This window comes from Cucumis melo, chromosome 9 (assembly GCF_025177605.1).
Source record: "Cucumis melo cultivar AY chromosome 9, USDA_Cmelo_AY_1.0, whole genome shotgun sequence".
Lineage (NCBI taxonomy): Eukaryota > Viridiplantae > Streptophyta > Magnoliopsida > Cucurbitales > Cucurbitaceae > Cucumis > Cucumis melo.
Window position 1 is genome coordinate 1,681,879 of NC_066865.1, and position 26,387 is coordinate 1,708,265.

At 38.2% G+C, this 26,387-nt stretch overlaps 2 protein-coding genes across 2 annotated transcripts; one reads left to right on the forward strand and one right to left on the reverse strand.

Moving 5' to 3' along the window:
* The first annotated feature begins 155 nt into the window (after positions 1-155).
* Positions 156-4,283, forward strand: LOC103498553 (calcium/calmodulin-regulated receptor-like kinase 2). Its single transcript, XM_008461185.3, has 8 exons — positions 156-573; positions 1,141-1,539; positions 1,630-1,783; positions 2,290-2,416; positions 2,577-2,662; positions 2,740-2,811; positions 3,511-3,714; positions 3,794-4,283. The coding sequence occupies exons 2-8, from the start codon at positions 1,214-1,216 to the stop codon at positions 4,079-4,081; spliced, it is 1,257 nt and encodes a 418-aa protein (XP_008459407.1). The 5' UTR covers positions 156-573; positions 1,141-1,213; the 3' UTR covers positions 4,082-4,283.
* A 592-nt stretch (positions 4,284-4,875) lies between these two features.
* Positions 4,876-26,113, reverse strand: LOC103498551 (auxin transport protein BIG). The gene is made up of 14 exons (XM_008461184.3): positions 25,694-26,113; positions 25,143-25,249; positions 22,639-22,807; positions 16,441-22,538; positions 15,266-15,883; positions 15,000-15,180; positions 14,476-14,710; positions 9,837-14,390; positions 9,539-9,761; positions 8,917-9,309; positions 8,590-8,733; positions 6,997-8,022; positions 6,036-6,536; positions 4,876-5,887 (listed from the first exon to the last, which is right to left on the reverse strand). The coding sequence occupies exons 1-14, from the start codon at positions 25,977-25,979 to the stop codon at positions 5,060-5,062; spliced, it is 15,363 nt and encodes a 5,120-aa protein (XP_008459406.1). The 5' UTR covers positions 25,980-26,113; the 3' UTR covers positions 4,876-5,059.
* Positions 26,114-26,387: the final 274 nt, after the last annotated feature.

Sequence of the window (26,387 nt, forward strand, 5' to 3'; positions counted from 1 at the left end):
GGCCCTAACCCATAAGATTAATTTTTAAAACCGAATTAAATCAAAGGCTTCTGTGAACTTAAGACATATTTTTAAATTATCATTGATTGGTTGGTAAACATGGCCTACAATACATATTAATACACGAACTTTCACTGTAGGTTCCAAATCCAAGCATTTGGCTTAAGAAAAAGTCCCAAGTGATTTGATTTATTGAAGGGGAAGCAAATAGGAATGAACAATGTGAGAAAAAGACGAGAGTGATGACGGCTGATCAAAAAACATTGTGTCAAAAAATAATATTGAACCAATTGGATTTGGGTTATCTTCCCACCAAATACGAATTCTCTAACATCCCATTTCGCCTCCGTTTTCTTTTTGCAACTTGCTTCGCTTGCAGTTACATTCTCTATAGACTGGGTCTTCTTTGGTCCTATTTAGCCTTGACCCAGTTGGAAATCAACCATTACAAGCAAGAAAATCTGTCGTCGATCGTTGTTCTTTCATCAGTGCTGGCCAGAGGAGTTCATATTTTTCCTGGGTTTTGCTTAATTTCATCTACTTCGTTCATTTTCGCCCCTTTTCTCAAGTTTTGTAAGTTTTGGTCGATGGGAATTTGGTTTTAACTTGATTTCTAGACTTTTGCTTTGTTATTATGATCGGTGACCGATCAATTTTGCTGGAACTATGGTGTAGTGCTATTTGATTCACGGTTCATGGTTTAGATGCTTCCTGTGTTCAATCAAACGGTTGTTTTTCTTTGTTTGTATAATTCATTTGGAGTTTTTAGGACTACCCAATTGTGCGAATGAATGGATAAGTAAACGTTAACTGATCTTTTGTGATACTCTCGGAATTCACCCCCAAATGTTCATATTCTTCCATGAAATTTCTTTGTGGTGTACTAAATTAGCGAGTATCGACTTCTTCCAGTGCAATTCGTTGACATTTGATGAAAGATATAGAGATTTTATGAAATGAAATGGTTGATTTTATACGGATTTCATGAAGCATAGAATGGGGATAGAACTTGGGACAATGTGTGTAATGAAATCATGAAAAGCTTGCTGATGTTTTACTGTTCACGGATTTCATCATCCTTCTTTAATATTGAACTTGGATGTTTCATTCTCATTTTCCTTTTACATACATATTTTGCAGGTTGCTGATCAGTTTGCCTTGTTATCATTGTGCAAGATGTTTTCTCTGATTGAATTTATTAAGAGGTTAAAGGATGAGTCAACGAGCTGATCTAGTTATCATTGGCATCTCTGTTGGTTTGGCACTTGGTATTTTGATTGCTATCCTGGTATTTTATGTCATAAGATGGTATAGAAAGAATGCATATCTTCGACGAAGTACAAATGAGCGTAGTCTAGGAACTATTCAGATTCGAACAAATGGATTGGATGCAAGTACTGAACTTAGTGCATCTCTTTCTGGTTCCATTGCTTTTCGGGGATCTGAAAAGCTCCATAAAGATTCTTGGTCCCTTTGGAGGAATCATCACCACAAAGATATAGTTGCTTCTGCATCCGGTGTTCTCAAGTACCCTTACAAGTATGCACAATATGGAATCTCTCAAAAATAAGTTTCCACAATATGGAGGTTGTTTTATGCTGAAATTATTTGTTTACCCTTACTTTTCAGGGATATTCAGAAGGCTACAGAGAACTTCACTACTCTTTTGGGACAAGGATCTTATGGTCCAGTATATAAAGCAGAGATGCCCAATGGAGCAGTTCTAGCTGTTAAGGTGCTCGCTTCAGATTCCAAACAGGGTGAAAAAGAATTTCAGACAGAGGTGAGGATATTAGCCACATTTCATTTTCAGTCTTCTACTGGTAGTTATTCCATTGTCTTTCCTACCAATCTAACGTTTCAATGTAGGATGGATTATTTCTGCTAATATGTCTTTTTTATAACTTTTTTCTCCTCAAAGGACGGGCTAGAGGAGCTTCTCTAATAAGGCATACAAGAATCACTTTTTTGTAAAAATGATTGAACTTAGGAGAATGAGTTCCTAAACCGAAATACTTTAGAGTTAAAGCTGATTATCTTGTGAAATTAGTCGAGTGGCTCATAAATTGTTTGGCCACTATGGATATGAAAGACATAGGTATCTAGAATATTCCTGTAATATAGTTGTGTCAAGGAAATCTTTTAGAATTAATTCTCAGCAAATGGAGGAGAAATTCAGAATGAAGTAAAGTTATTAACCATTTGCCACCTTCATTTGTAATTTGTTTCCGAACACCATTTATGTCAGGGAACACTTTAAACTAATATCCATTTTTTGGTTTGCTGCAGGTAAGTCTACTAGGAAGATTGCATCATCGTAATCTAGTGAATTTGTTGGGGTACTGCATTGATAAAGGAAGCCACATGCTAATTTATGAGTTCATGAGTAATGGAAGTTTGGACAACCTGCTTTACAGTAAGTTCAAAGCCTATTGATAAATGAAAGAAATGTCTTCTTATCATTTTGCAGATTTTCTGGAAAGTTCAATCTCTTCCGGTGAATGTGGAGTACATGTTAGCATTTATAGAATGATGGAAAATCTTATTGACTTGTTTTCATTTATACGTGCATTCAGATTCAGAAAATCGTGTCTTGAGTTGGGATGAGAGGATTCAGATTGCTCTTGATATCTCTCATGGAGTCGAGTACCTTCATGAAGGGGTATTCTAACTCTCTTTTTTTCCTCCTTTATTGGTACAAGTGCTTTGTAAGATGATTCATTTATATTTTTGGAACAGGCTGTTCCTCCCGTCATACATCGTGATTTGAAGTCTGCCAATATATTGTTAGATCATACGTTGAGAGCTAAGGTAAGGTTCTAGATAGCGTTTCCTGTGGTTTGATATCCCATTCAAGTAATGCGAATAATTTAAAGAAAACTAGAGACCATTTGTAAGACTAAATGCCTCTCCCTACATCAGCAAAAATTGGAGAAAAATTTATGAGCATTAGACAAAAGGAGCGATTAGATACCATACCATCCTAACAACTCTGCCCAATAAGAATTACTTCATTTAGATAATATGTCAATCAATCTCAAAATTAATTGAATTGACAATCAGTGGAGAGGAGTAGTCTATCTCATAGAGAATGTGAAATCAAGGGAATTCTCAACATGTCCATAGTATCTTACTACCTCTTTTAAAGTTCATCAGATCTCAACTTTTTTTTATTGGACCGAATGTTCATTTGAGCTTTATGAACCCGATACTATATTAGATAACATACGGTTCCATCTCAAACCTAATTAACAATAAAGGAAATAGTTAGTCTATCTTATAATATGTTAGGTCCTTTGATATACCTCCATAGGAACGTTACATGGGAGGTTAAAAACAGAAGATACCATGTAAAAGAATGAAATCTTAGAGACCAATACAGCATCTAAACTAAAGAATAACTTTGGTCTCTCGTGACATAATGCATAATTATATTATATGTGACTTTGGTCATCATTCTTGAATATCGGTCGCCATTTGTTACTCATAATTTATATGCACATGTTATAGGTTGCTGATTTTGGTCTATCAAAGGAAGAAGTTTTTGATGGCCGGAATTCAGGTCTGAAAGGTACATACGGCTACATAGACCCGGTATACATGGCCACAAATAAGTTTACAATGAAGAGCGACATCTATAGTTTTGGCATAATCATTTTTGAACTAATCACTGCCATTCATCCACACCAAAATTTAGTGGACTATATTAATCTTGTGAGTTTTTTTCCTCCATATACACAAATGTTAACCTTGAAGTGTATACAGTTTCATGATTTTCGAAGTACATTCTCAGGCTGGAATGAGCGCCGATGGGATTGATGAAATAATTGACAAACAACTAGCTGGAGAATATAGTCTTGAAGAAGCAAGGAAGCTAGCCGAGATCGGTCATAGATGCTTGCATAACGTACCGAGAAAACGTCCTCTAATTAGCGAAGTTTCACAGGCGATATTGAGGATAAAGCAAAGACGACTTGGGAAAGCTACTAACATGTCTCTTGCTAGCATGGATCTTTCAAGTGCAGTGAGTAGAATTGAGGAACAACAAGTGCAATTGAGTAGAATTGCTACCGCAGTGTGAATCAAATGGTTTTAAATGCTTCCCCATCGAAATTTTTTTAAATGCTTTCCTTTTGGCCTTCGCCAATCTGGAAGGAAAAGAAAAAACAATGTTATATCCAAGCGCTGTTGTCCATTTTTCCCTAGTAACTCCCCTGGTAACTTAGTTACTCGGTGAGTGATACAGTGTTTTTGTTATATAAATATCTTATAACTTGAATCGACTCCATGCTAGCATGTGCTCTGTCGGGCTATTTTGGATGAGTGCTCAAGTAAATTAGATACGAAAAGATTTTGGATAATTTAGTTCTATTTCTATTCTCAATGATAAATCATCTCAGATTTACCTTGACAACCAAAACATTTGAAAATAATAAACCACTCTCCTTAATGATCCAGACTCAAATCTCAAGACTCTAAAATGTCATTTTAAGTTTTTCAATTTTAAACTTCAGATTTTATCGAAATGTATTAAATACTACTTGTTTATTTCATTTTAGCCTCCTTTGTATAGAAACCAAAAATTAACAAAAATTATATGTGTAAAGCCTAATTAATAATATTAACACTATTATGGAAAAAAAAAAAAATATAGTGACCAAGCCTAAATAATAATATTATAACTCTTATGGAAGAAAAAAATATAGTGACGAAAATGATATTTTAAGAGAAGTTACTACTCAATTGCTCTCTACAATAGTAAATGATGAAAAACACACCCCTTAATTGACACATTGACCCTTCCAATTTAGCAAAATGTGGAGGAACCTAAAGATTTTAGTATCAAAATTTGGGCACAACAACACACCAGAAATATTTGGGGGTAAAAAATATAGGCATATATTTGATTATAAGGGAGCTGAATGTATATGAAGATTCATATTCCAAAGGAGAAGTCCATAAATGCTATAAAGATAAAAAATACCATATTCCCCATTGTCATGTAGCGAAAAAGCTCAACCTCAGCTCCAGAACACCCCCCCTAGTTGGTTTGGTATCGTTAGCCTTTTCCGGTGTTGATTGCAGCATTTACAAAGTCTTCACAGCGGCTAATTCCGCCAGATAGTACATCAGCTAAAACTCCGATTACGTCAAATGCTTCCTGCAGATCAGTGGCAGAGTTCATTTCCTCCAGCCATGTTAGCAACTCCTTCGAGAATCCCACCATTTCCCTTACGTTATTAAGTCGCTCTTTCATTACTACTTCCCAACTCTCTAGACTTTGGCTCTCGCTTTCCTCTCCAGTCCCTGTTGTTGCGGTGGCAGATGTCGATGTTCCTTCCTTTGAGGAAGATGCTGCCGGTTTCTTTACCTTGAAGAAATGTTGCAGTTGCTGAATCAGGCCAGTGTAGACGAGCATTGGCCTAATGGTATTCAGTAAATCATTAGCGTCTTCTACTTCTGTGTTTGAGCTACTACTTCCTGATTCCACTTTAGAAGTTGAACTCGACGATGAACGGCTGGTCGACCTGCTATGAGTGTGTTGCATGTATGCATGGAATATCCCACGCTGTAGGAATGAACGGCGATGCAGCAACCAGGATTCATATGACTCGGAAAGAAGCGAGTTTACCATCATGAACTGGACAGTCTCCTCAGTTGCGGCTGGAGGTTGCAACCCTGGAGAGAATGATCGTGAATCTGCAGTGGACGAGGACAAGTAGGTCGAAACAGATTTAGCCATTGTAGAACGTTGAGATGGGCTTCCTTGATCCAGGAGGTGACGAGCCATTTGAATCATGAAAGGAAGGAATCGGGAATTACTTTCTCTACCACCACCCCTGCTTTCAGCGCTGAATGATGCTCCGGTAGCAAATCGAGCCAACATCTACATGATAAAAAACAAAGGAAAAACAGATACAGCAAACCATTAGAAGGCAGATAGAAGGTAATAAAGGAAAGGAAAAACTTTCCAAGCGAATTAAAAAGAAAAAAAAAACAATTCACAAAACTGAGACAACAGGCAAGAACCATACCAGAACAATATCATATGTCAAAAGCCGAAGTCTGTTTCCATCAGCACGACCAAGGGCATTTAGGTTGTCCCAATGCTGGTCAACATATCGAATATACTGTGCTAATGGGACGGATGGACCTCTGACAGGGAACAGGGAATTGCAAAGGGATTCGTTGTTCCTGAGTGTTGCTCCTTCCCATTCTTTCTTCGGGATTTTCAAACCAGCATCTGTTCTTTTGGCCTCTTGATGGCACTGATAATGAATGATATTGAAATAACTCACGGTTGTATAAACACACTCACCACGACTACTTCCTGAAGTCCCAACACCAAGGTTAACCCTCTTGCTGTATGAATATACACCCAGCAAGTCAGTAGGCCTCAAACTATACCCCTCTCTGCACACCATGCATGCCAACCCATCTTCCTCTTCCTCTACATCTTCCAATCCTTCAAGAGCTGGTCTAGAGACGATGATCCGTTCACCACCATCTGAAGCCACCTGTCGCATTCCTAGTCTCTGCATTATCCCCAAAAATGAATTACTCCACTGAGTTCTAAAATCAGAATCAACGGAATTAATAAATTTATATCACAAAAAAGCAGAAATAATCACCTTAAAAGTTCTTATTATACATCAATCCTACCCAACCACACTTCCAAATAATGACAAGCTATAGCAAATTTCGTGTTGCATGGACTTCCCACTCCAAAACATGCTACCAATTCATATTTTTAATGTTCGTGATATTTTTATGATAAGTGTTGAAAAAAAAATTGCTTGCTGTGGCATTCCAGTGATATTTCTATTGCGAAAATAAATGGAGTCCTGATTCAAATTCTATTGCAAAAAGGAAATTCATTTTGAAATTGATTTGTAGGTGATTTCTAGCAGAAAGAATCCTAAAGCTAACCAAATACTGTACGAAAATACAAGCATTAGAAAATACTAGGCCAACAATTGTTAAATGAGACAGCACCTGTAACATATCTTCTCTGTTCTTCAATGCAAGTCGCCTCATTTCATCCCTTGTGGCATGCCTTAACATTCGCACTTTATCCTCCAAGAATCCATCTCCATTTCCCTCCTTATTGGAGAGGGTATCTAACAAGTTTTCAGCCCTTGCCCCAATCTCATTTTCTCCCGGGACTCTTTCCAGAGCATGAAGCACAGGTAAGATCCTTCCTTCATCAATGCATCTCTGTGTAGCCAAATGCCCCATTGATAGACCCCTTAGCATAGACAATATAAGGGGTATAGAAGGACGTTTCAAGGCAAATCCCCATTCTACACTAGATCTGAAACCGGTCTGTCCTGCAACAGCAAAAGTATCCCTCAGATGCTTAATTGCAAGGCCAGTAATGCCCTTTTCCAAAATAATGTCCTTCAGTCTCTCCCCACATGAACTTGTCTTCAGTGACTCTGAGACTCTAACGAAATTTTCCACTGTAAATCTCTGCTTGGCAGCTTGCTCAGATAAGCTCTTATCCTCGGGATTGTCTTCATGCTGTTTCTGTAATCGGTCAAACTCATCCCAATCATTGAGATATGGAGTGAAATGTTGGATGAGTGCATCCATGGCAGCAGGTTCACCATAGGTCAAGTAAGGCAAGATTCTAGCAACCATTTCAGTGTTCCTCTGCTGTTTGTTTGATTTCTTAAAACCAAAAGGATGAGATAATCTCTCCAGAAACATGAGGACAATTTTTTTGGCCTGTTCACCAGTACCAGTTTGTTCACTGGTGACGGTAAGAGCACTTTGTCCAATGCTAATACTTTCGCTTTCATTCGCTTCAATTGTTAGGCTCTCCACAATCAAGAGAATGCCTTCAGCTGACTCCATGGCATCCACAGAGAAGGCACGCCTTGCTGTTTCTAGAAGTAATCCGAGAGCTCCTAGCCTTAATAAAGCACGCCTGTTCTCTCTTATTTTGCAACAATGCATAAGAAGATTAAGAACTGCAACCAACTGCTCTTGGTTGGACTTGAAATTATCCCATATGCGCTGGTTCAAATAAAGAAGTTACATTAAGACCAAGAAAAATGGTTCGATAGACTTTAAATCCAAAAACTGTCCATAACTCCAATTAGATGATATAGAAGTGGGCATACAGTTGACAAAAGAAATTGACATGGAACATCCAATTCCATTGGATTCCAACGTTTTATTTTAATATTCCAAGTGAAGAAATTAATTTGACCCCTTGTTAATTTTAAGGTAAATGTTTGACCAAAATCTTGATCAACCTTGAAAGTAGTTGCATCCGCAACCCACAAATATATACCTTCAAAAAGTTGTTCACTTGGGCATTTAGTAAATTGTTGTCTTTAGAACAAAGAAAGAAGAAGGGTTGGACTAGGTTTCTATTAGATGATTTATGAAAAACTAACACAGCTGAAATATTATATTATATGTGATTTACTGACAGAGTTAGATTGCAAAAGTACTGAACTACAGTAAATATATTTTTTAAAACAAAAGACGCCCCACCACTTGTTCTAAAACTAGAAGACTCAATGAACAAGGTATGAAAACAAAATAAAGCGATGATTAAAGGTCTCCTCTACAAACCTGGATCATGCCCAATAAAATTTCCAGTCCTCCATACTCACGAACTGCACCTGCTATAGCAAATTCCAATTCTGGATCTTGCGATTCCTCTCTGTCCTCTTCCAATTCCTTAATCATAGGCTCCGTTGCTTCACCATCTAGCCCCTGGATATAATATCGAATCCCCAAGAAAATTAGTGGTATTACTAAAAATCTCACCTACAAATTTCTCTATCTCATATTTCATGAACTCTTCAACATAAAACTCAAATGTAGGGATTCCATAGCAAGAAAATAAGACACCTGAGCATTATCCAAAAAGACTGGACATGAATTATTTAAACACACCTGAAGCCGATAAGTCACTGTCATAGGAGGAGAGTCTCTTGCAGCAGTGGTAGATATTATTGCAGTATTAGATATGGCATTTGAAGACTGGTTAGACTTCTTCCACACTTGCTCATAGACTAGTGCTATGCTCAGATCAAGAGAAATTATATTTCCTGCAACTAGCAACTCCATGCCGTAATCATCTTCAAGAAAACTAAGTAAATCCAATTGGTGACAAATTTTATTTTTGACATCGCGCATTAATGGACCAATCTCAGCACTGGAGTAAGGATTCTTTGTCATGGATCCTCTAATAAATTCTTCTTGTGTGTGTGCCTTGTTTAGAACCAAGAGGTACACTGGCTCTGGTTTTGAGGGAGAGATCAGATTGCAGAGCTGCTCCAGAATAAACTGCACATAATATTTCAAAGTAAGCTGCCAATCTTCAATGTCTAAAGAAAAATAGATGAACGAAAAAGAGCAAGGGCATATGTTTAGAAAGTGATATCTGAATATTTTATTAGAGTATATACGGCATAAATTAGAGAAGATGCTAATGTTTTCATTTTATTTCTAGACCAGAACAAACTAGGAGGGAGTTGCCCATAATTGATCCACCAGTTTTCAAGATTAATCATACCAAACAAGTCCGCCCTTTCCTTTCCTCTCCATGGTTTTGCAAGCCACAAATGCAGGCTCGAATAAATTGCCTCTTGTTCTCATTGCTTTCCAGCAGAAGGCTGTCCAAGAGATCTTTCAAAAGCCGATTACAATCGCTAATCAATTTTGTTTTCTGTACTACCAAACCACGGATCACAATGAGAGCCTCAAGAACTTCAGAGAGTAGATTATCCCGCATGAATCTAACAATAAGATCAAATTATATGAGCTTAAACAATAATAGTCTAAAAAACAGCTGCCTAAGGAAAAAGCTATACCTTGATCTGATGTTAGGGATCTCTAAGAATTTCCCAAGGAGCTCTATAAGCTTGTGAAGAATAAATCCCTGTGAAATATCAATATGGAGGCTTCTCTCTAGAGACTCAACATTGCTCACTTCTTGGGAAATTAATTGGCAAATTGTACGTAAGCATCCTCGAACAGTCAAAAACAAGCGTGCGTCCTCTGAATCTACCATCTTGAAAAGTAATTCAAAATACTCAGCAGCACTCTCACCAGCAGAAAGCGTCGCTGGCAACAGAGACACCAGTAAATCCAATAGTCGAAATCGTCTTGATGAACTTTGAGAACAAAGCAAACTTATCAGCATACACATCTCCGATCTTATAGACTGAGAACAGGCACATAGCACAAGTTCTGTAACCCATGAACCCAGCTCAAAAGCTGACAAATCACTTTTAGCATTTCTACATACAAACCGCTTCCACTTAAGTGCATACTTCAGGGACAAATAATCGCCTTTTTGTGTTCGGGATCTTTGCACTGTACCTTTGAACACCTGAGACACCTTGTACTGCCTTCTAACAAAGTCAAGATATGACGCTCCTTTTTCCCACTCTGCATAACTCAGCAATTGAATATCCTGAGTCCTATGAGAAGAATCCCAATTATGTTCAAGTGATTCAGGTGCGGACTTATTCCCACTAACAGGTCCACTGAAAGATCCAGATATATTTGTAGTGTTTTCATCCTTATTTTGTGAAACAGATGTCAATTTTCCCGTCCTCTGCTCCTTGTCTACAGTTTCAGATTTAGGAGGAGTACAGGCTTGAGATATGATTCTCAGACATGGATGAATGATGTGCTCAGCAATCGCTGGATGTTTGGCGCCCGACTTAATGGATGAAAATAACAGCTGGAAAACAACTCGCAATCTAGCTTCCCAGAACTCATCGGCTAAAGAACAAACTTCCGAGAGCAGGGATAACTCTTCTCGAGTAGCCAGTGCAATGTCCATAGAACGATGATGTTCAAGGCAGTACATGACTTTCTTTTGGATTAGATTATTTAGCCCACTCACAGCATTTACATCACCCTCTGAGAAAGAACAAAGAACTGCCCTAGCTTGTATTCTTGCAGTTTTGGGCCCTTGATGAATATTATTCTCAAACAGCTCAGATAATATACCCAGGCTAACAAGTTGCTTCTTCGAACTCTGATGCTTTGATAATACTTGCAATATCTCAAGACATTGAGTGACAAATGTAGTCGCACAACCATAGCAGTTATTAGGAGATCTAGAAATCACGAATCTTGAAGCCGGAAATCCATCATCAGTATGTTTCTGGTGCAAATACGTCATTAAAACCCGACGAAGACCTTGAAGCGTCTGGACGCTTTTACTGACAGAATCAAAGGCTGCTTTGCATTTTTCACCATATAAAACCCCAAGGAGAGCAATTTTACGATTAATCTTGCAAGATGGTCCTGGAAGTGAGACCATCATTTGCTGAACAGAATCCTTCTGTTGTGAGTCCATTTCATTCTCACCAATGCTTGAAACAATTTTTAGCAGGGGTTTCTTGTAGCCCAAGAGTTGCTGATATCTCCTGTGAGCATTTTCTGATTCAGACTCTATTGCAGTAAGACCTCTCTTCATATCTTCATCGTTCTCCATATTATCAAATGTAAAACTTGGCTTTGCCATAAAATTAAATTCAAATCTTCCGTACTTGCTGTATCCACACTCGTTGCATAGAAATGAATCCAGGTTCTCATAATTTATGTTCCGACATTGCCTACATTGATATGCATTTTCATGGCAATTACTGCATATTCCATGCTTATCAGTGACTGGACGACTGCATCGAGGGCATTGCAAAGGTTCAAGGGACAAAGCTTGAAGATTTTCGTAGAAAGAATCCAGCTCGATCATGAAATTACATGCAGTGATTGGAATGGGAAACTCTACTTTCAGTTCTGTCTGATTGAATGCAAGATGACAACTTTTCGCACGCTTCCACAAAGACCAATTATTTTTCAACTCCGATAAGTCTGCTACAGGCCGATTATTGTAGTATAGGTTCAAAACTTTCACAGATTTGGACTTCCGAGCATCATGAACATTCATTATAACAGTTTGAATTGTGTAACTCCCTGTACATTTGACAATGATGCGGTTGTCAGTGAATTTTGTTTCAGATTTAAGAGACTCGAGTTTCATTCTGCTGTAAGGCACCTCAGGAGAACTGCAAGCTGCGCAAGGTTCACTCTCTAGATAGTAACCATCAAACTCAACTAAACCACTTAAAGTATTATATATGCGTGAATTTGGATGATTAGCTAACAGCTCATTCTGTGAGTGAAGTGTTTGATAAATTGATCGAATTACATCAGAGGTCAAGCATCGGTCCAGAAGTTCAGAACTCTGCTGCTTAGAACCAACATCAGGAACTTTTCCCAGCAACCATGTGACCAGTTCTGTATATTCAGCGATGTTCAGACCATACATAGGCAGATTTTTAACCTTTTGCAAGAGAGCCATCAATAGAGTTTCTTTAAATGTCTGCTTTCCGTGATGCCAAATACCACAAACAACACCTTTGGCCTCTGCTCGAACAGAGCTTGAATTCCACTCAAGAAGAAAACAATCAATGAAATGGCTCAAGACATTGCTACCCTTATCAATAAAGATATTCACCATGGTCTCCATATCCAAATAGGACTTCTCCAACGCAGAATCACTTCCATCTTCACCCTTTTTTTTCTTTCTTATATCCACAGTTTGTGTACCAGATTTATTTGTACTTGTCCCAGTATCTCCTGCTTCAGATTTCTGTACAGAATGCCCAATGTCCTTGCCAGTATAGAAGGCGAGATTCAACAGTTTGAGAGTCTGAATAACAGACTCTTCTCCAAAATAGAAAATTCCATTCAGCAAAAATGGCAGTACATCCCCATGTCGTAAACAATATTTCTGCCAATTTCGAGGCCTTGCAGCAGCTACTTCAGCCATAGTTGTTAAGCATTTCACTATCTTTACGCTTCTCTCGTAAGACATAGGATTTTGAAAACCACCAACCTTGTTTACATATTTGAAAAGTTTCTTTACTTCAGTCGAAAACTGCCAAGAGTCCCGAATACTGTAGTAGTGACTTTTGCTACCACAAATGTGGAGGAAAAGCCTTCTCGCATATCTTCTTACAAAGCTAGTATTAGGATTGTTGATATAGCTGCAAAGAACATCTTGATAGGCATCCAACTTCAAATCCTTGCTGCTATAAATCTTATAAACCTTCTCCTTCTCCAATGTCTTGTCATATTTTTCTGGTCGAACCAATGTATAAACAAGACGAAAAGCATTTTCTAACAAGAGCCTGTGATAGTCAATAAAAAGATCTGTCCGGTGTGCTTTTGCATAAGAATCTGAAAAAAATGGAGAGAAATTTCCAGCAGGGAGATCCTTACGAACTGTTAGCAGAGCTCCACATCCAGACCCATTATTAAAACCATGTCCACTGTCATAATCAATTGTGGATGACTTGAAGACATGCACTAGCTGCTGCAGCACATCCATAAGATAATTTACAAAAGATTGCTGCCTAATAGAGCTACAAGCACGAAGTAGTTGTGAGGTAAAATCATTTTTTCCTTGATCATCCATGGAAGATTGTGCAGTCAATGAAGTAGATGGTGCAACCTGGGTTGAATTCTTGTCATGCGTATCTGCGGCAGTACTAGATTTGGCACCTGGACCATCGCTACCAGGTTGGTGCCAGTTTCTTAGCATCAAAGTGAAGAACATGAAAACAAGGATTGCAACTTCCCCAAAAGAGGTACGGGTCTTTGCTTCAAAGGGTTTGTTGAGATTAATCTCATCCAAAAACCATTTAATTAGTCTTTCCAAGTTCAAGTTTTCAGATTTCAAACTGTTCATAAAAGGTCCGCCCATAGTGGATGATAATCTGTAGAAAAGCTGCATAACAGGAACAGCCTGAACACCAGAAGTTGTCTCCATCCATCCTTTTAACTGTTCAAGGAGCTCAGAGAGAAGCAAGGAATTAACGGTTTGTTTAGAAGCTGATATTGAAACTGGATCAGTCACTGAGGCAGAAAAATCCCCAGAATCAGCTGGCTCCAAGACATGAATTGATGATGCTGGATTCTTCACACTAATATCTGATCTTACTGATGTTAAGCTTGAATCGTTGATATCTTCTGTCGCAAAGTGATATTCATTTCCATCTCCTAGCGATTCCACTTCAATTGGGATGGCAGTCATAGGATGATCTCTAGAATGAGGGGAAGGAAGCCTGTCGGCATCAAGTACCTCATAACATGACTCACATAAATCAAAATCAGGGCAAATTGTGCAATGCCATCGTCGCCTCAGTATAGGAACCTTGGAGCAACCATCACAACAATATTGAACAGAAGAAGCGATAGCATCTTCTTCAATCACAACCTGGGGATTGGTGCCAGGTGTTTCAGTGGATACAGGTGCAGATAATGGAATATCAGCACCATCATCAGTAGCCAACATTGTTTGCTTTGGAAATGGAACCTGAAGCAACCTTGAAGATATAGCCAAGCTGAAAAGAAAAGGGAAGAATAGAATCTTAGGTAAATACATTAGAATAAAATTTCAGAATAAAAATAAAATTGACAAGATAAAACCTGCTTGACGCCTGAACAGCCTCGCTGGAGGAAAACAGAAGTTTCTTAAATAACACAACAGCAGGTGCAACAGAGTGCCTGCCGGTGTCTGGGCCATGCAATGCCAGACACTCAGCATAGCAATATATAAGTTCAACAGAAGAAATAACAATGTTGTTCAATGTCTGAGTGTTTGGCTGCTCCAAGTCCAAAATTCCCCACAGAATTTGCATGAGTCCATCCACCACTTGAGAACCTACATTAGTGATTCTAACCATCAGGCGACCAGAAAAAATATACATGACAATCATCTACTCGATTATCTAATTAACGGCCTAAAGAACAATTTAACAATGCACATAAATATTATACCCATCTACTTTCCTTTGATTTTAATCAGATAACAACAATCTCTAATGTAATCCATCACACTTCACAATCCATTTTGGCTGACTATTCACATGAAATGTTTAAAAAAATTCTGATACCTAAAATTTTAACAATTATCAAAAAACTTGAACCAGGTTAAAAAAAAGTACAAATACCATTTCTTTCCAGAAAACAAGCCAAATTAGATCTACGATGCAGGGCAATCTTAGAAACTGCACGCATTTGTGAAGTAAATTCTTCAATAATCCACCCTCCTGCAACACCTCCAACTCCAAGCCTAGTGGAAAGCACTGATGTTGATTTCACCACACCAGTCAGACGCATGGTGTCCTTCACCTAATTACGAGGGGAGAAATTTCAAGAGTAAGTTCAAAAGAATTTATCACAATACAGATTAAAACCACACAAATTAAATGATTACTTGGTAGTATATCTCTTTTTTCGGGAAGATGGCTTGCAGGACACGACAAGCAGCAGACTGCAACAAGGGCTCACGATCACTTTCGTATATTGTTTCCAATAATTGCTTGCACTTCAATTTAGTCAGCTCCTGATTCACATCATCAAGTTTTGGGCATCCTTGTGGTCTACAAAGCAAATAATAGCTGGACATGACCTTCAGACCATCTGCTAAGACCTGCTGCTGAATAGGAGCACATTGAATGGATCGCCTCTTTTTTCCAGATCTGGCAAGTAAGGAGTTGGAACCAATTGCACGTGCCTCCATGTCAAGAACAGCATCCAATTTTTCTTTCCAACCAAATTCATCTTTTGCTCGACCATACACTTCAAGAGAGTCTATCCTAGGAAGTGCAGTACCATTGAATGCTGGCCCAACAGTTACAGAGAATTCTTCATCAGCAAGAAGAGACTCAGCTACAGTAAATGGTATATCATACCATGATCGCATGCCCTCGTCTAATTTTATGACTCTCTGGAAAATAGTTATCTCTGAAGGTATATGGTTTGCAGACGTATTACCAACATGGATGCGGAATCCAACCATAACAATATCGGGGTTGGAATTAGAGACAGTGATCTGAGCAGGGAAAGAACAGTCTGTAGTTAGACCAGGCTTCAATCAGATACAAAAATTACCAAATTACTTTTGTTTTCTAATAAGAAACAAATTGTATTGATGTGATAAATTTACAAAAGGGCAATTACCCTGAAACCAAGGGAGTTACAAAAGACTTCTCCAATTGGTCAGAAGAGAGGATAAACTATGAGCTATAGAAAGATGTACAATTGCACGAAGTCATAGCAAGAAAGATAATATGTTCGAAACAATCTATCAAAAGTGCTTCCCTTTTCGTTGCTGAGACAGTTGTGTCATTATGCAGCTTTGGGTTGGCTAGGTTGAATTGAAGGGGTTTCTTAAATCAACCATGGGTATTTAGGTTAAAAGTCATTTGACTATTTAGCCACTTCTTTTTTTTTTTTAGAGAACTATTTAGCCACTTCAAATAATAAGATACCACAGCAACAGAAAAAGACACATCATGATACTCAATGTTATATCAATCAAAGTTTAAAATAACCAAGTAAGCATTGGAATGCATAATTATGTGCAAGGTGAACATGAAACAATAATACCTTGAAACCTGAAGAACTGGGACTCTCAAGAAAACCATCCTCGGATGCTAAACTCTGTTTGGCTCCTTCGGAATCACCATTTCGAATGGTGTCGCCACCTAATCTCACATCTGCGGTGATACAAACAGTCTTCTCAAAAAAATCAAGTGCGAATTCTGGATTTGTACTGGCATAAACCTTGTTATTGAGAATGCCAGAACCCAACTTCTTGATTTTTTCTGCAGTTGCGTTTGCACTGGCATCCACTCCAACAGCAGTGTGTGTGTATATTTGAAGGCTACCATCATCGTGAAGTACAAGACAATGTATTTTATTTTTGGATAAAGGCTTATATGCAGTTATGCCAACTAATGGCAAAGATGAACCCCCCGCATGTCTCAAGTTTTGAGCATAAATCTCATGAGCCCCCATAGATACAGCCAAAGCCGAATTCGATTTGACACTTGAAAAGCAAACAAATAAGCCACTGCCAGCAAACAGCTCCTTCCAACGGTGTAATCCAGCAGGCCGGAGCTTCTTATCCTGTTCCTCTTCATATATAAACGATATCTCAGTCAATTTTGTTGCATCAGGGCTTAACTGACCAACCAATGTGGTGCCATCTGCATATGCAAGAAATAATAATTTGTAACATGAAGAGAAGTACAATGATAATCCCTTTGCACTCATTTCCCTGCCCTGAATGTGAATGATCTCCTTCAAGGGTGTAGCTCCAATATTTCCCAGCACTGACAACTCAAGTCTGAATATCCTTCCATTTTCTGAAAGAACAATGAGAAACATCTTGCCCTGCGAAGCTATGAACAGTGTAGCATCTACTACCATATCATCTGGCAACGTGAAGTAGTGCATTGGACTGATATTATCCAGCGATAGATCATATATTTTGACAAACCTGTTTGTAACCACCATTAATTGTACTTGAGATCCTGGAACCCATTCCATTCGTTTAATATGAGCACCTTGCAGAGCTAGTTCAATAGCAAGACGGTCAACAACTTCACCACGGTGGTTCAAAGTCAGGACTTGGCAATCTTCATAGCCTGCCACAGCAAGATAGTTCTCCACTGTGGGATTAAAAGCAAGATGCACAATTTCAAAACGAACAACGTTTTTGGAGAGAGGCTTAACGTTAGTCTTGTCAGCCGTCATGGGTGCAACTGTGGCCTGTTCTATTAACTGCCTGACATCAAAAATAGACACTTTATCACCTTCACCAACAGCAAGACGACCTCTGATGCTGACACTAAGCAAAGATTTCATAAGGGATCCACTGGCTAGATGTGATTTGAGCTCCTTGGCATTTGCATATTCTGCCTTAATCTTAAGGTCCAAAGACCCACCTTTATATGCCTTTTTCAATTGCAAGAGATCAAGCCCATACGATAGCACTTTGTCTTTACCCAAAATAATTTTCTTGTCTTTCGATAGGTCCGGGTCCCTTTGGTTAGTTATTGTAGGCAATAAACACGAGCAAAGCTCGAGCATCCTTCCTTCAACATTCAGTTCCTCAAGTAAAACAGAAACACCATCTAGAAGCTCCATAGGAACAGAGGGTCTGAGACACTTATCTGTGTCTGTAACTGATACATCGTCTTCCAGATCGGATTCACTTTCAGGGAGTTGATCACCTTCCTCAGAGAAAGGTAAAAAGCACTGGAAGTTACTGGCACCACGTACAGGGGCACTGCCATGTCCAGTAAACTTGCGAGGCTTCAAACACTGGCAACTGCTGCCCCTAACACCCCCAGCACCACAGTCACAAAAGAAGCGACTAGACCGGGAATAAACAACACGATGACCACGATGACAGACTTTTGCACACACAGAACAACATCCCTTCGAGACAGTCAGGTCACATGTATAACAAAAGTACCAGTGCTGTTCCATGAAATTGCTACCGCTGGATGTAAATGTGCAGACTTTTGAAGCAAGTGCCCTTTCACTGTTTGAGTCCTCCTCCTCATCCTTGTCTAGACTAGCTACCTCACCGTCGGAAGTTCCATCATCCTCATCTTCCTCAGCAGAAGTTGCATCACAGTCAAAAGATGCAGGACCCTCTTCTTGATTAGAAGAAAGAACCAATGTCTCCGAATTTTTCCTAGGCCCCACCGACTTAGAAGAAAGAGGTCCAACTTCAGGCGCATACCTCGACAGGGGCTTCCCAGAGGTTCTCTCAAAAACATTTTTACCAGATCCACTCTCAATCAAAATCATTTCCAGAAAATTGAAGAGGTACTTCAGCCCTGGAAGCAGACGCTCATCGTTAGCCAATTTCTCCATCAATACGAGAATCCTCTCCAAAAGTAATTTCATTGATTTGTCCCCTTTCAATAGCTGAACAACAAAATGGAAATAGGACTTGGAAACACTGATATCAAATCGCAAAAAAGCCATGTCAAGTGATACTAGTGCAGCCTCAAAAATGTGACTCTGCAATTGATGTGCCAGAGGTTCTGAGGGAGACGAAATGAGACAAAATACAAAATTCATGGATGATTCTCTAAGAGAAATAGAAGATCCTTTCACATTTACTCCGCTTGAATCTTCGGCCACTAAACCAAAAATCCTCTTCTCCAACCATTTTGATAGGCTAAGCAAATCCATGTAAAGGAATTTATTCTGTACTTCCTGTTTAAGTTTAGGGCATGGCTCTCCAGACAAGAGGTCCACAAAGAAACCAAGAACCTTCAAGTTAACTAGTTCGGAGCAACAATTGTCTAAGGAGTCTAGAAGAACCAACAAATTACCATGTTGAAATGCATAAAGCTCTCTTACCTGCTCCGGCACATCTTCAGCACCAAGATAGAATTGGAAAACAGAAGACTTTGAAACATCTTTCCGGAGGCTGTCCATTATATCTATAGCCTTAACAATTACCAATTCATGAATAGTGCTATCACTCACCCCCCTCATATTAATGTGTCTTAAATACTCCTCAAGCTGTTTCAACAAAAACAGAACCCCATAAGAACATCCATCCAATTCTGCATTTAAACTTTGATATATACCTTCACATAGGCCATGAACACTTTCAAAGGTCTTGTCAAATTTTACAGTCATTACTGCATCAAGAATCCCACGAGTTACCTCAGTCTCCAAAATGACACTACGTTTAACATCTACTATTCTCAGCAGCCCAGCTAAAACAGAAATAATCCTTCCTGTGCTAAGGACACAAGAAAGTAGAATTCCACTGGAAGTTTCTAAATGAGAGGGAAAACCATGAAACATTGATTCCCAACAAACCCTTGATGAGAACCCAAGAGTTCTTTTGTCTACTATTTCGTCCAACCTAGACATGAGGTTAAAAACAGATTCCAATAAGCAAGATGTTGTCCCATAGTTCTCAAGGGTCTTGTTCTGGACACATCTATCAAATTTCGAATGTTTAAAGAGCAAGAGAGGGGAAAACTCAGTAGCATGATCATTACTACTACTAAGAGTGGCAACATAAGCTTTCTGATAAACTCGTAAATACATGCTCAATACAGATGACAACTCCCTGATCAAAATTGGAACTTGGCTATCAATAATCACCGAGGAAATTAAGCTTTCAGCAAAATTGGCCTGCTCACTATCAGTAACTGTGGTATCTGTCAAGAAGGAACCCACTGTAGGAATCTTATTCTTACTGCAGTATCTCGATATCCCAACACCGAGGAAGGAAAGAATCAGCGATAGCCATGTTCCATTTCTTAAAAAATTCCAGCCCAACGCTTTGAAGTCCTCCAGGACACTCCCACCATGCAAACGCCGAAGCAAACCAATCACAACTTGAGGAAATTTCATGTGTTCGTCAATAACACCACCATGATCTAGAAGTAAATAACTGAAGTAAAAGAAGCATGCGGTCTTCGAAATGTCGAGTGCGTCTAGGTCACTCCATAATGGGCCTCCATGTGATAAAGCATTCGTGGAAGGAAAATCCCAGCAGAGAACAAAAATGTATCTTTCAATGATGAGGTCTTCAACCGTAACAGCTTGTTTACCATTCCAGAACCCCAAAATCCATGAGAATGTCGAAAAGATATCACTGGGATTGAACCATGGACATTCTATTGTTAAATCATGCTGGCGTAGTGAAGCAGGAAATGAAGAAATATCAATCAACTGGTTGATCAAGCTATTTAGGAAGGGCTTGGATTCCATGGATGAACCAATTATACTCTTAGCAACACTTGCTCCCCAAGATGATAAATGATCATTCACTGTGTAAGGCAAATGAGAAGAAAATGCAGGAGCATCCCTCAACTTGGACCGAAAATCAAAAAGCAATGAAGAGGAACATGTATGAGGGTGAAAAATAATGTGTCGAAGTACTACAATCAACCTCGAAACCAATAAACCCCACATTGACAATTCCGTACAGTTAGAAAACGTTGATGGAGCATCAATCGCCCTAATAGAAGAAAAAATTAAGCTCGAAATTTCTCTCTTTTCTCCTTCAGAAAATAAGTGAAATGCCACCAGAAGAATTTCAATGTGAAAGACTGAGGGAAGAGTCCCCATAAATTCCTGGAGGCTGGAATATTTTAAGGAAATAGTTTTGGACTTCTCAATGATAAATTCCACAAATTGCCTGTATATTTGGGTCCTCAACTGCGTCCCTGCAACACCAGTTCTACGGAAGAGGGTGTGAGCCAGTAAGCTTAGGGTCTGATCATTGTAAACAGAGTTTCCATTTTCAGCATTCAAAATTTTCTTCACAAGGTACTCTTCAAGCGAATCTGGCAATGCATGTCTTGTGAGAAGACCATGCAATAACCTGTAACAAATTTCATGGATGTGGCCAGATTTCCTCTCATCGTGTGCAGGTAGACAACTAGCAGAAGACTTGTCATCAGAACAGCATCCCTCACAGTTTAGTAAGGAAAGTAATATATCAATATGGTTCTGATTAAGTTTGTTGCAACCATCATCAAAAACGGATGCATTCCATTCAGGAGAGAAGATACATAGCTTGATAAAGCTCAATAGTTCTTTAGCAGCTTGGAGAAGCAGATTGCAAAAGCTAGAGGTAGAGTTGACGGCAAGATGTTGCAAATCATATCCATCTACAGATCCAACAGAGCGGCCACTCTCAGAGAAGAGGTCCCCAAATAGTGCTTCATCTTCATGACATACAGCAGCTTCTTGTTCAACCGTACTACTGCTCTTCATACTGGATAATGATCGCTCTATTTTTGGTCTTAATCTCATTCCTTCAGAATAAAGAAAGAAGAGGAGATGCATCAAATCATCCATCCACTGTCTTGACGGAGGAAATATCATTCTCAAAATTTCTTCTACTGTATAATTCTTATGCAAAGGAACAGTCTCCAAAGGAGCATGGCATTTAGGTAAGTCCACTGATAATTCAGCTAGAGTGCTCATCTGATGCATTTCAAGATCTTTAAAACTGAAAGCATGATATTTATGCCCCTTAAGATCTTGAATGAGTTTAATTATAACCATTACACCTCGAGGAAAGTAAACCAGGGGAGGCTTCAGGTTTGCAGTAGATGCATCATAGCGCCAAACTGAAGAACTCAAATTATCCAATATAGAAGCCACTATACATGTTTGGATGTTCACACAGATGTAGCTGTTGCGAAATACAACCTGAACTAGCTCCAAAAATTCTTCCAAGAGTAACAAAATGGTGTTCTCGAAACTACTCTCGCCTGTAGCATGACTATTTGCAAACTCAAAACATAGACCAAACAAACAAGGCAATGAGTTGGCAAGCAACGCAAATGCCTGCATCAGTTTATCATCATATTCAATATATGGAAATTTCTTCGAGAGGTCAGTAAGAAGCTTTAATATCCTCAAACTACATGACAGTCTCTTCCGAAAACTTGTACTTCCTGTCTTCTCATCAAGTGCATCTGGGAGTACTACCAATTCTTTGCAGATCAAAATCAAATGTTGAATGCATGCCAAATGGGTCACTGCCCAATGTTGGCAAAGGAAAATCAACTTGTTCATATTTTCGAAGAATGTCGGTTCACTAAATCCAGGTTCAGAGGTCAGATGATCAGCTTGCTCGCATTCAGCAGCTATTGTCATTAAAAGCCTACCTACCTGTTTTTCTTCTCTGGAGCAACAAACTCCTAAAACAATACAATAAAAAAAAATGCAACTTTATAGAGGAAAAAATAATACTAATACAAAAGGTATTTCAAATTAAGTCATTAAATTTTTAACAGGCACCTGTAAAACCACATTCAGCGGTATTATTGAACTCAATGGTAGCATCAAAGTCTCCACCAAAAGATTTTAACAAGTCTATAAGATCTTTCTTGGTGCAATGCTGTGCACAATCTGATACTTTATCCATCCCATCAACCAAAATCGTCTCCAGAATCATTAACATAGTATTCTGCAGAAGATGCCAAAGGGTACTTGATATAGTACAAATATATATACACACACACATGTAAGTTGAAATATCAAGAAATAATGAGAACATCAAAAAACAACACTGAAAAGGAGAAATTTGCTGATTGGTAACATTAATCATAAAATTAATGCTCATAATGAATATGAAGTAAACCTCCATAAATCAACATGGTTAATAATATATGTGAACAATGCCATGAAAATATCAACAAAATGTTGATTGTGATGGGCAAGAAATTGATATTAGAAAAAATAAAAATAAAGTTCAGTTATTACTATGTCATCTCAAACTTGATACCATTTTCCTGTTTTGAGTTCTCAAGTCACAGGCTCATTGCCGACGTACATCAACCAACTTTTTGAAGGTAAGACTAGCTCCTATTTATACCTCAAACATAGCTATCAAAGTATATTTTTCTAATATAAATTTTCCCCTCTCATTTGTTCCCTTTCTCTTTATATCTATATTCTCTCTCTCTCACTCTCTCTCTCACTCTCTCTCTCTTTTTATTTTCATTGTCCCCTCTTTCTTTAATTCTTCTGTAAAATTCATTTTCTGATTTTTGTAATTTTGCGTTGATATAATTTCATATTAATGGATCATGGATGCATTTAGGGGGTGTTTGGGCACTTGGTTATTAAAGTGAGTGCTTTTGTTCCATTAATTAAATCAAATCATTTGTGCCAACTTCCACCGTTCAAATGCTTTTACTCAAAATAAACACCAACACCCACATATCCATTGAGATCTCTATCAACATTGCTTAGAAATCCTATGATCGATAGAACTTAAATCCTCCAAATACAGATGGTTTTTTCCTCCCATACCCCAGAAAGGTCAGCTGAATAAGATAAAATAAAACACATTCTACCCATAATACAAATATTAAGACAAATACGGACTGTATGGTAAAGACATTACTTTCGACCTTTCAATAAAAAAGAAATCTTTAGATAATTGCAGGACCAATATCTTTCTTTTTAAGTTTCTCGTCCATATGAGTAGAGAGCTTGTATGTTAAAAAAAATATAATGATGGTGATGATGACAAATAGTAAATTTCGTTATTGTACTTCGAACATTGTGTGCTGGTGCCTAATTAAAGCAAACTCATATAAAAGAAAATTACCTGAAAATTAAAAAGTTTAAATTATATCTCGAAACTTTGAAGTATATTCCTTTTTAGTTCTTGTTGTCAACTGTCTAAGGTTAATCCAATCAGATAAAACTTTTCATGAGATAGTAAACTGGCAGTGAGTTTGATGCGATTACACTGAGACTTAATTCTAACCCGTCCAACCGAGTTGTCTAACCCCACAACTAATTCTTGTATCCTATAAAGCACCAAAACTTCAAAACTGGCGAAGTGTTGGTGTTGGACACCAACAAGTCTCTGACACGGCACTTGGCATGTCTATTGTTTTATTATTATTTTCCTGCTTTCCAACATGCCAAGACACACCAAGGACACTCAATATGCACAAATTGTTTTAAACAAATTAATGCAACAAGACCCACTATCGGCAGCCCATTTAGAAGGGCATTTTGAGCCGATTAAAAGTAACTATTCTGCCCAACTTTCACAAAATTTCTCCATACTAACACACTTCACCCTCAAGAACGTGTCCTACTTTTTTGTAAATTGACGTGTCCCTACGTCAGTGTTGTGTTGTATTCGTGTTGGGTGTCAGTTTCTATGCTTCTTAGCTTGTACCTAACCATTCGTTTGTAATGCATCCAACCGGACGCCGTATAAGAACACCTTCTCCATATTTTATCTAATGGAGTAACACAAACATTTCGACAACTAGTATTTACTGGTAGGGACTAAAAATAAGCCTAATTTAAATCTCACTACCTACTTTAAGAAGTTCAAGACTAAATAGGCACAGAAACCAAAACAAAGCCTATGATTTGACCTAATAATAACAATAATAATAAATAAATAACAAGCTTCATCAAGACTAAGAAATATGACATTGAGAAGAACATTCTAATATCCTGACTCGGTTCAACGCGAGAATACGTAACAAATTTCTGTCAATAGGATATGAAATGAAAATATGGCACACAAGAAATGTAGTAAAGGAAAATGAAGTGAAATGAGATAAAGTAAATAACTTCTATAGAATAGTGAAGGCTACAAATACGAAGCAGATACGATTTGACAATACATCTAAGCACAAACAAACATGGCTCAAGATTTACTTCCACAGAGAAAGAATTAGGTCTCCCACATAACACTTTTATGAGGTGACGTAAAAGAAACCAATGATCCTCCCACATAATTTAGAAACTACCAAGAAGCAACAAACCTGAATACTAAAGTCATCGCACTTAAACTCTGATTTCTCCAAGTAACAGAAAACGAACTCGAGTGATTTTTTAATAACCGCAACAACTATAGCTTCAGCTTGATCCACTGTCGAGGCAAATGCACCAAAGACAACATGCATCAATTGAATACCACCATATCACCAACCGAAATCCATTTCCCGAGAAAATAATGAAATGTTGAAGAAGAAGAAGAAGAAGAAAGTCCAAGAATCAAGAAGCAAAGCCGAAATTCAATTTTAGTAAATTTGAAGCTCATAAAGAAGCAAAACACTTGCACAATTTACACATTCGTAAATTCATTTCTTAAAAAAAAATTGTTTAGAGTTAGAAACACTTAAATTCCATTCCAACTGAGAGTTGCCAGTCCTCAACGGATCAAAACATTCAAGACATTACGTTTAATAACATGAAGCACGTAAAAAAAAGTTCAGAAATGAGAAATAAAACGCGTCCAAAAGAAATCAAAAGGATAGAAAAAACACATTTCTCAGTGTTGAAAACTCTGAAGTAAAGCAAAGCATTAACATACCAGTCAGGGATCGAGAAGCAGAAGCAATTGCATAAGCAATTGAACACACAGCTTGGATCTGAGGATCGGTCCATGATTGAAAAGCAAAGTTACCGTCACCAAGGTCCCGAAGTCCGACTTCGAGAATCGAATAGAATTGACGAAGGCCGAGTTTGACAGAAGAATCATCGGAACGAAGAAGCTGAAGAAGATCGGAGGAGGAGAAAGGTTTCTTGGTATTGACGGTGGTGCTGGAATCGTCAAGGAAGATTGTGTCTAAGAGCTTGACGAAACTTTCTTCCGCCATGAGCGGTGGCGCCGGAGGCCAGAACGATCAGAAGTGAAAAAACTTGGAGAAGAAGAAGAAGAAAGAAGAAGAAGAAGTAGAAGAAGGAAAGAAGAAGGAAAGAAAAAGAAAGGAGGGGTGTGGTTTAATTATAAATAGTAATAAAAGAGAGGGGTTTTGTGAGTGAATAAAAGAGTGGAGGGGGGTTTACAATTAACAAAAAATGTCCAAAACAAATGAAAGAAGTGTGAGAAAAAGGTGTGCTGAGGCGGTGGATTGAAAAAAGGTAAAATCAAAATATTCTATCGACGTGTTTTTGCACTTACTTATGCTTTCTTTTCTTTTTCTTTTTGTTTTACTTAATTCAAATTTTAAAGCTCAATCAACACAAACCTACATGATAAGTTAATTATAATTTAATCAAATATT

Coding starts and splice junctions, on each gene's coding strand:
- LOC103498551 (XM_008461184.3), bottom strand. CDS start 25,979: ATGGCGGAAGAAAGTTTCGTCAAGCTCTTAGACACAATCTTCCTTGAC. Junction 25,250..25,693: donor TGCTTCTCGATCCCTGACTG/GTATGTTAATGC, acceptor TTGCCTCGACAG/TGGATCAAGCTGAAGCTATA. Junction 15,884..16,440: donor CCAGTTCTTCAGGTTTCAAG/GTATTATTGTTT, acceptor TTCCCTGCTCAG/ATCACTGTCTCTAATTCCAA.
- LOC103498553 (XM_008461185.3), top strand. CDS start 1,214: ATGAGTCAACGAGCTGATCTAGTTATCATTGGCATCTCTGTTGGTTTG. Junction 1,540..1,629: donor GTTCTCAAGTACCCTTACAA/GTATGCACAATA, acceptor CTTACTTTTCAG/GGATATTCAGAAGGCTACAG. Junction 1,784..2,289: donor AAAAAGAATTTCAGACAGAG/GTGAGGATATTA, acceptor GGTTTGCTGCAG/GTAAGTCTACTAGGAAGATT.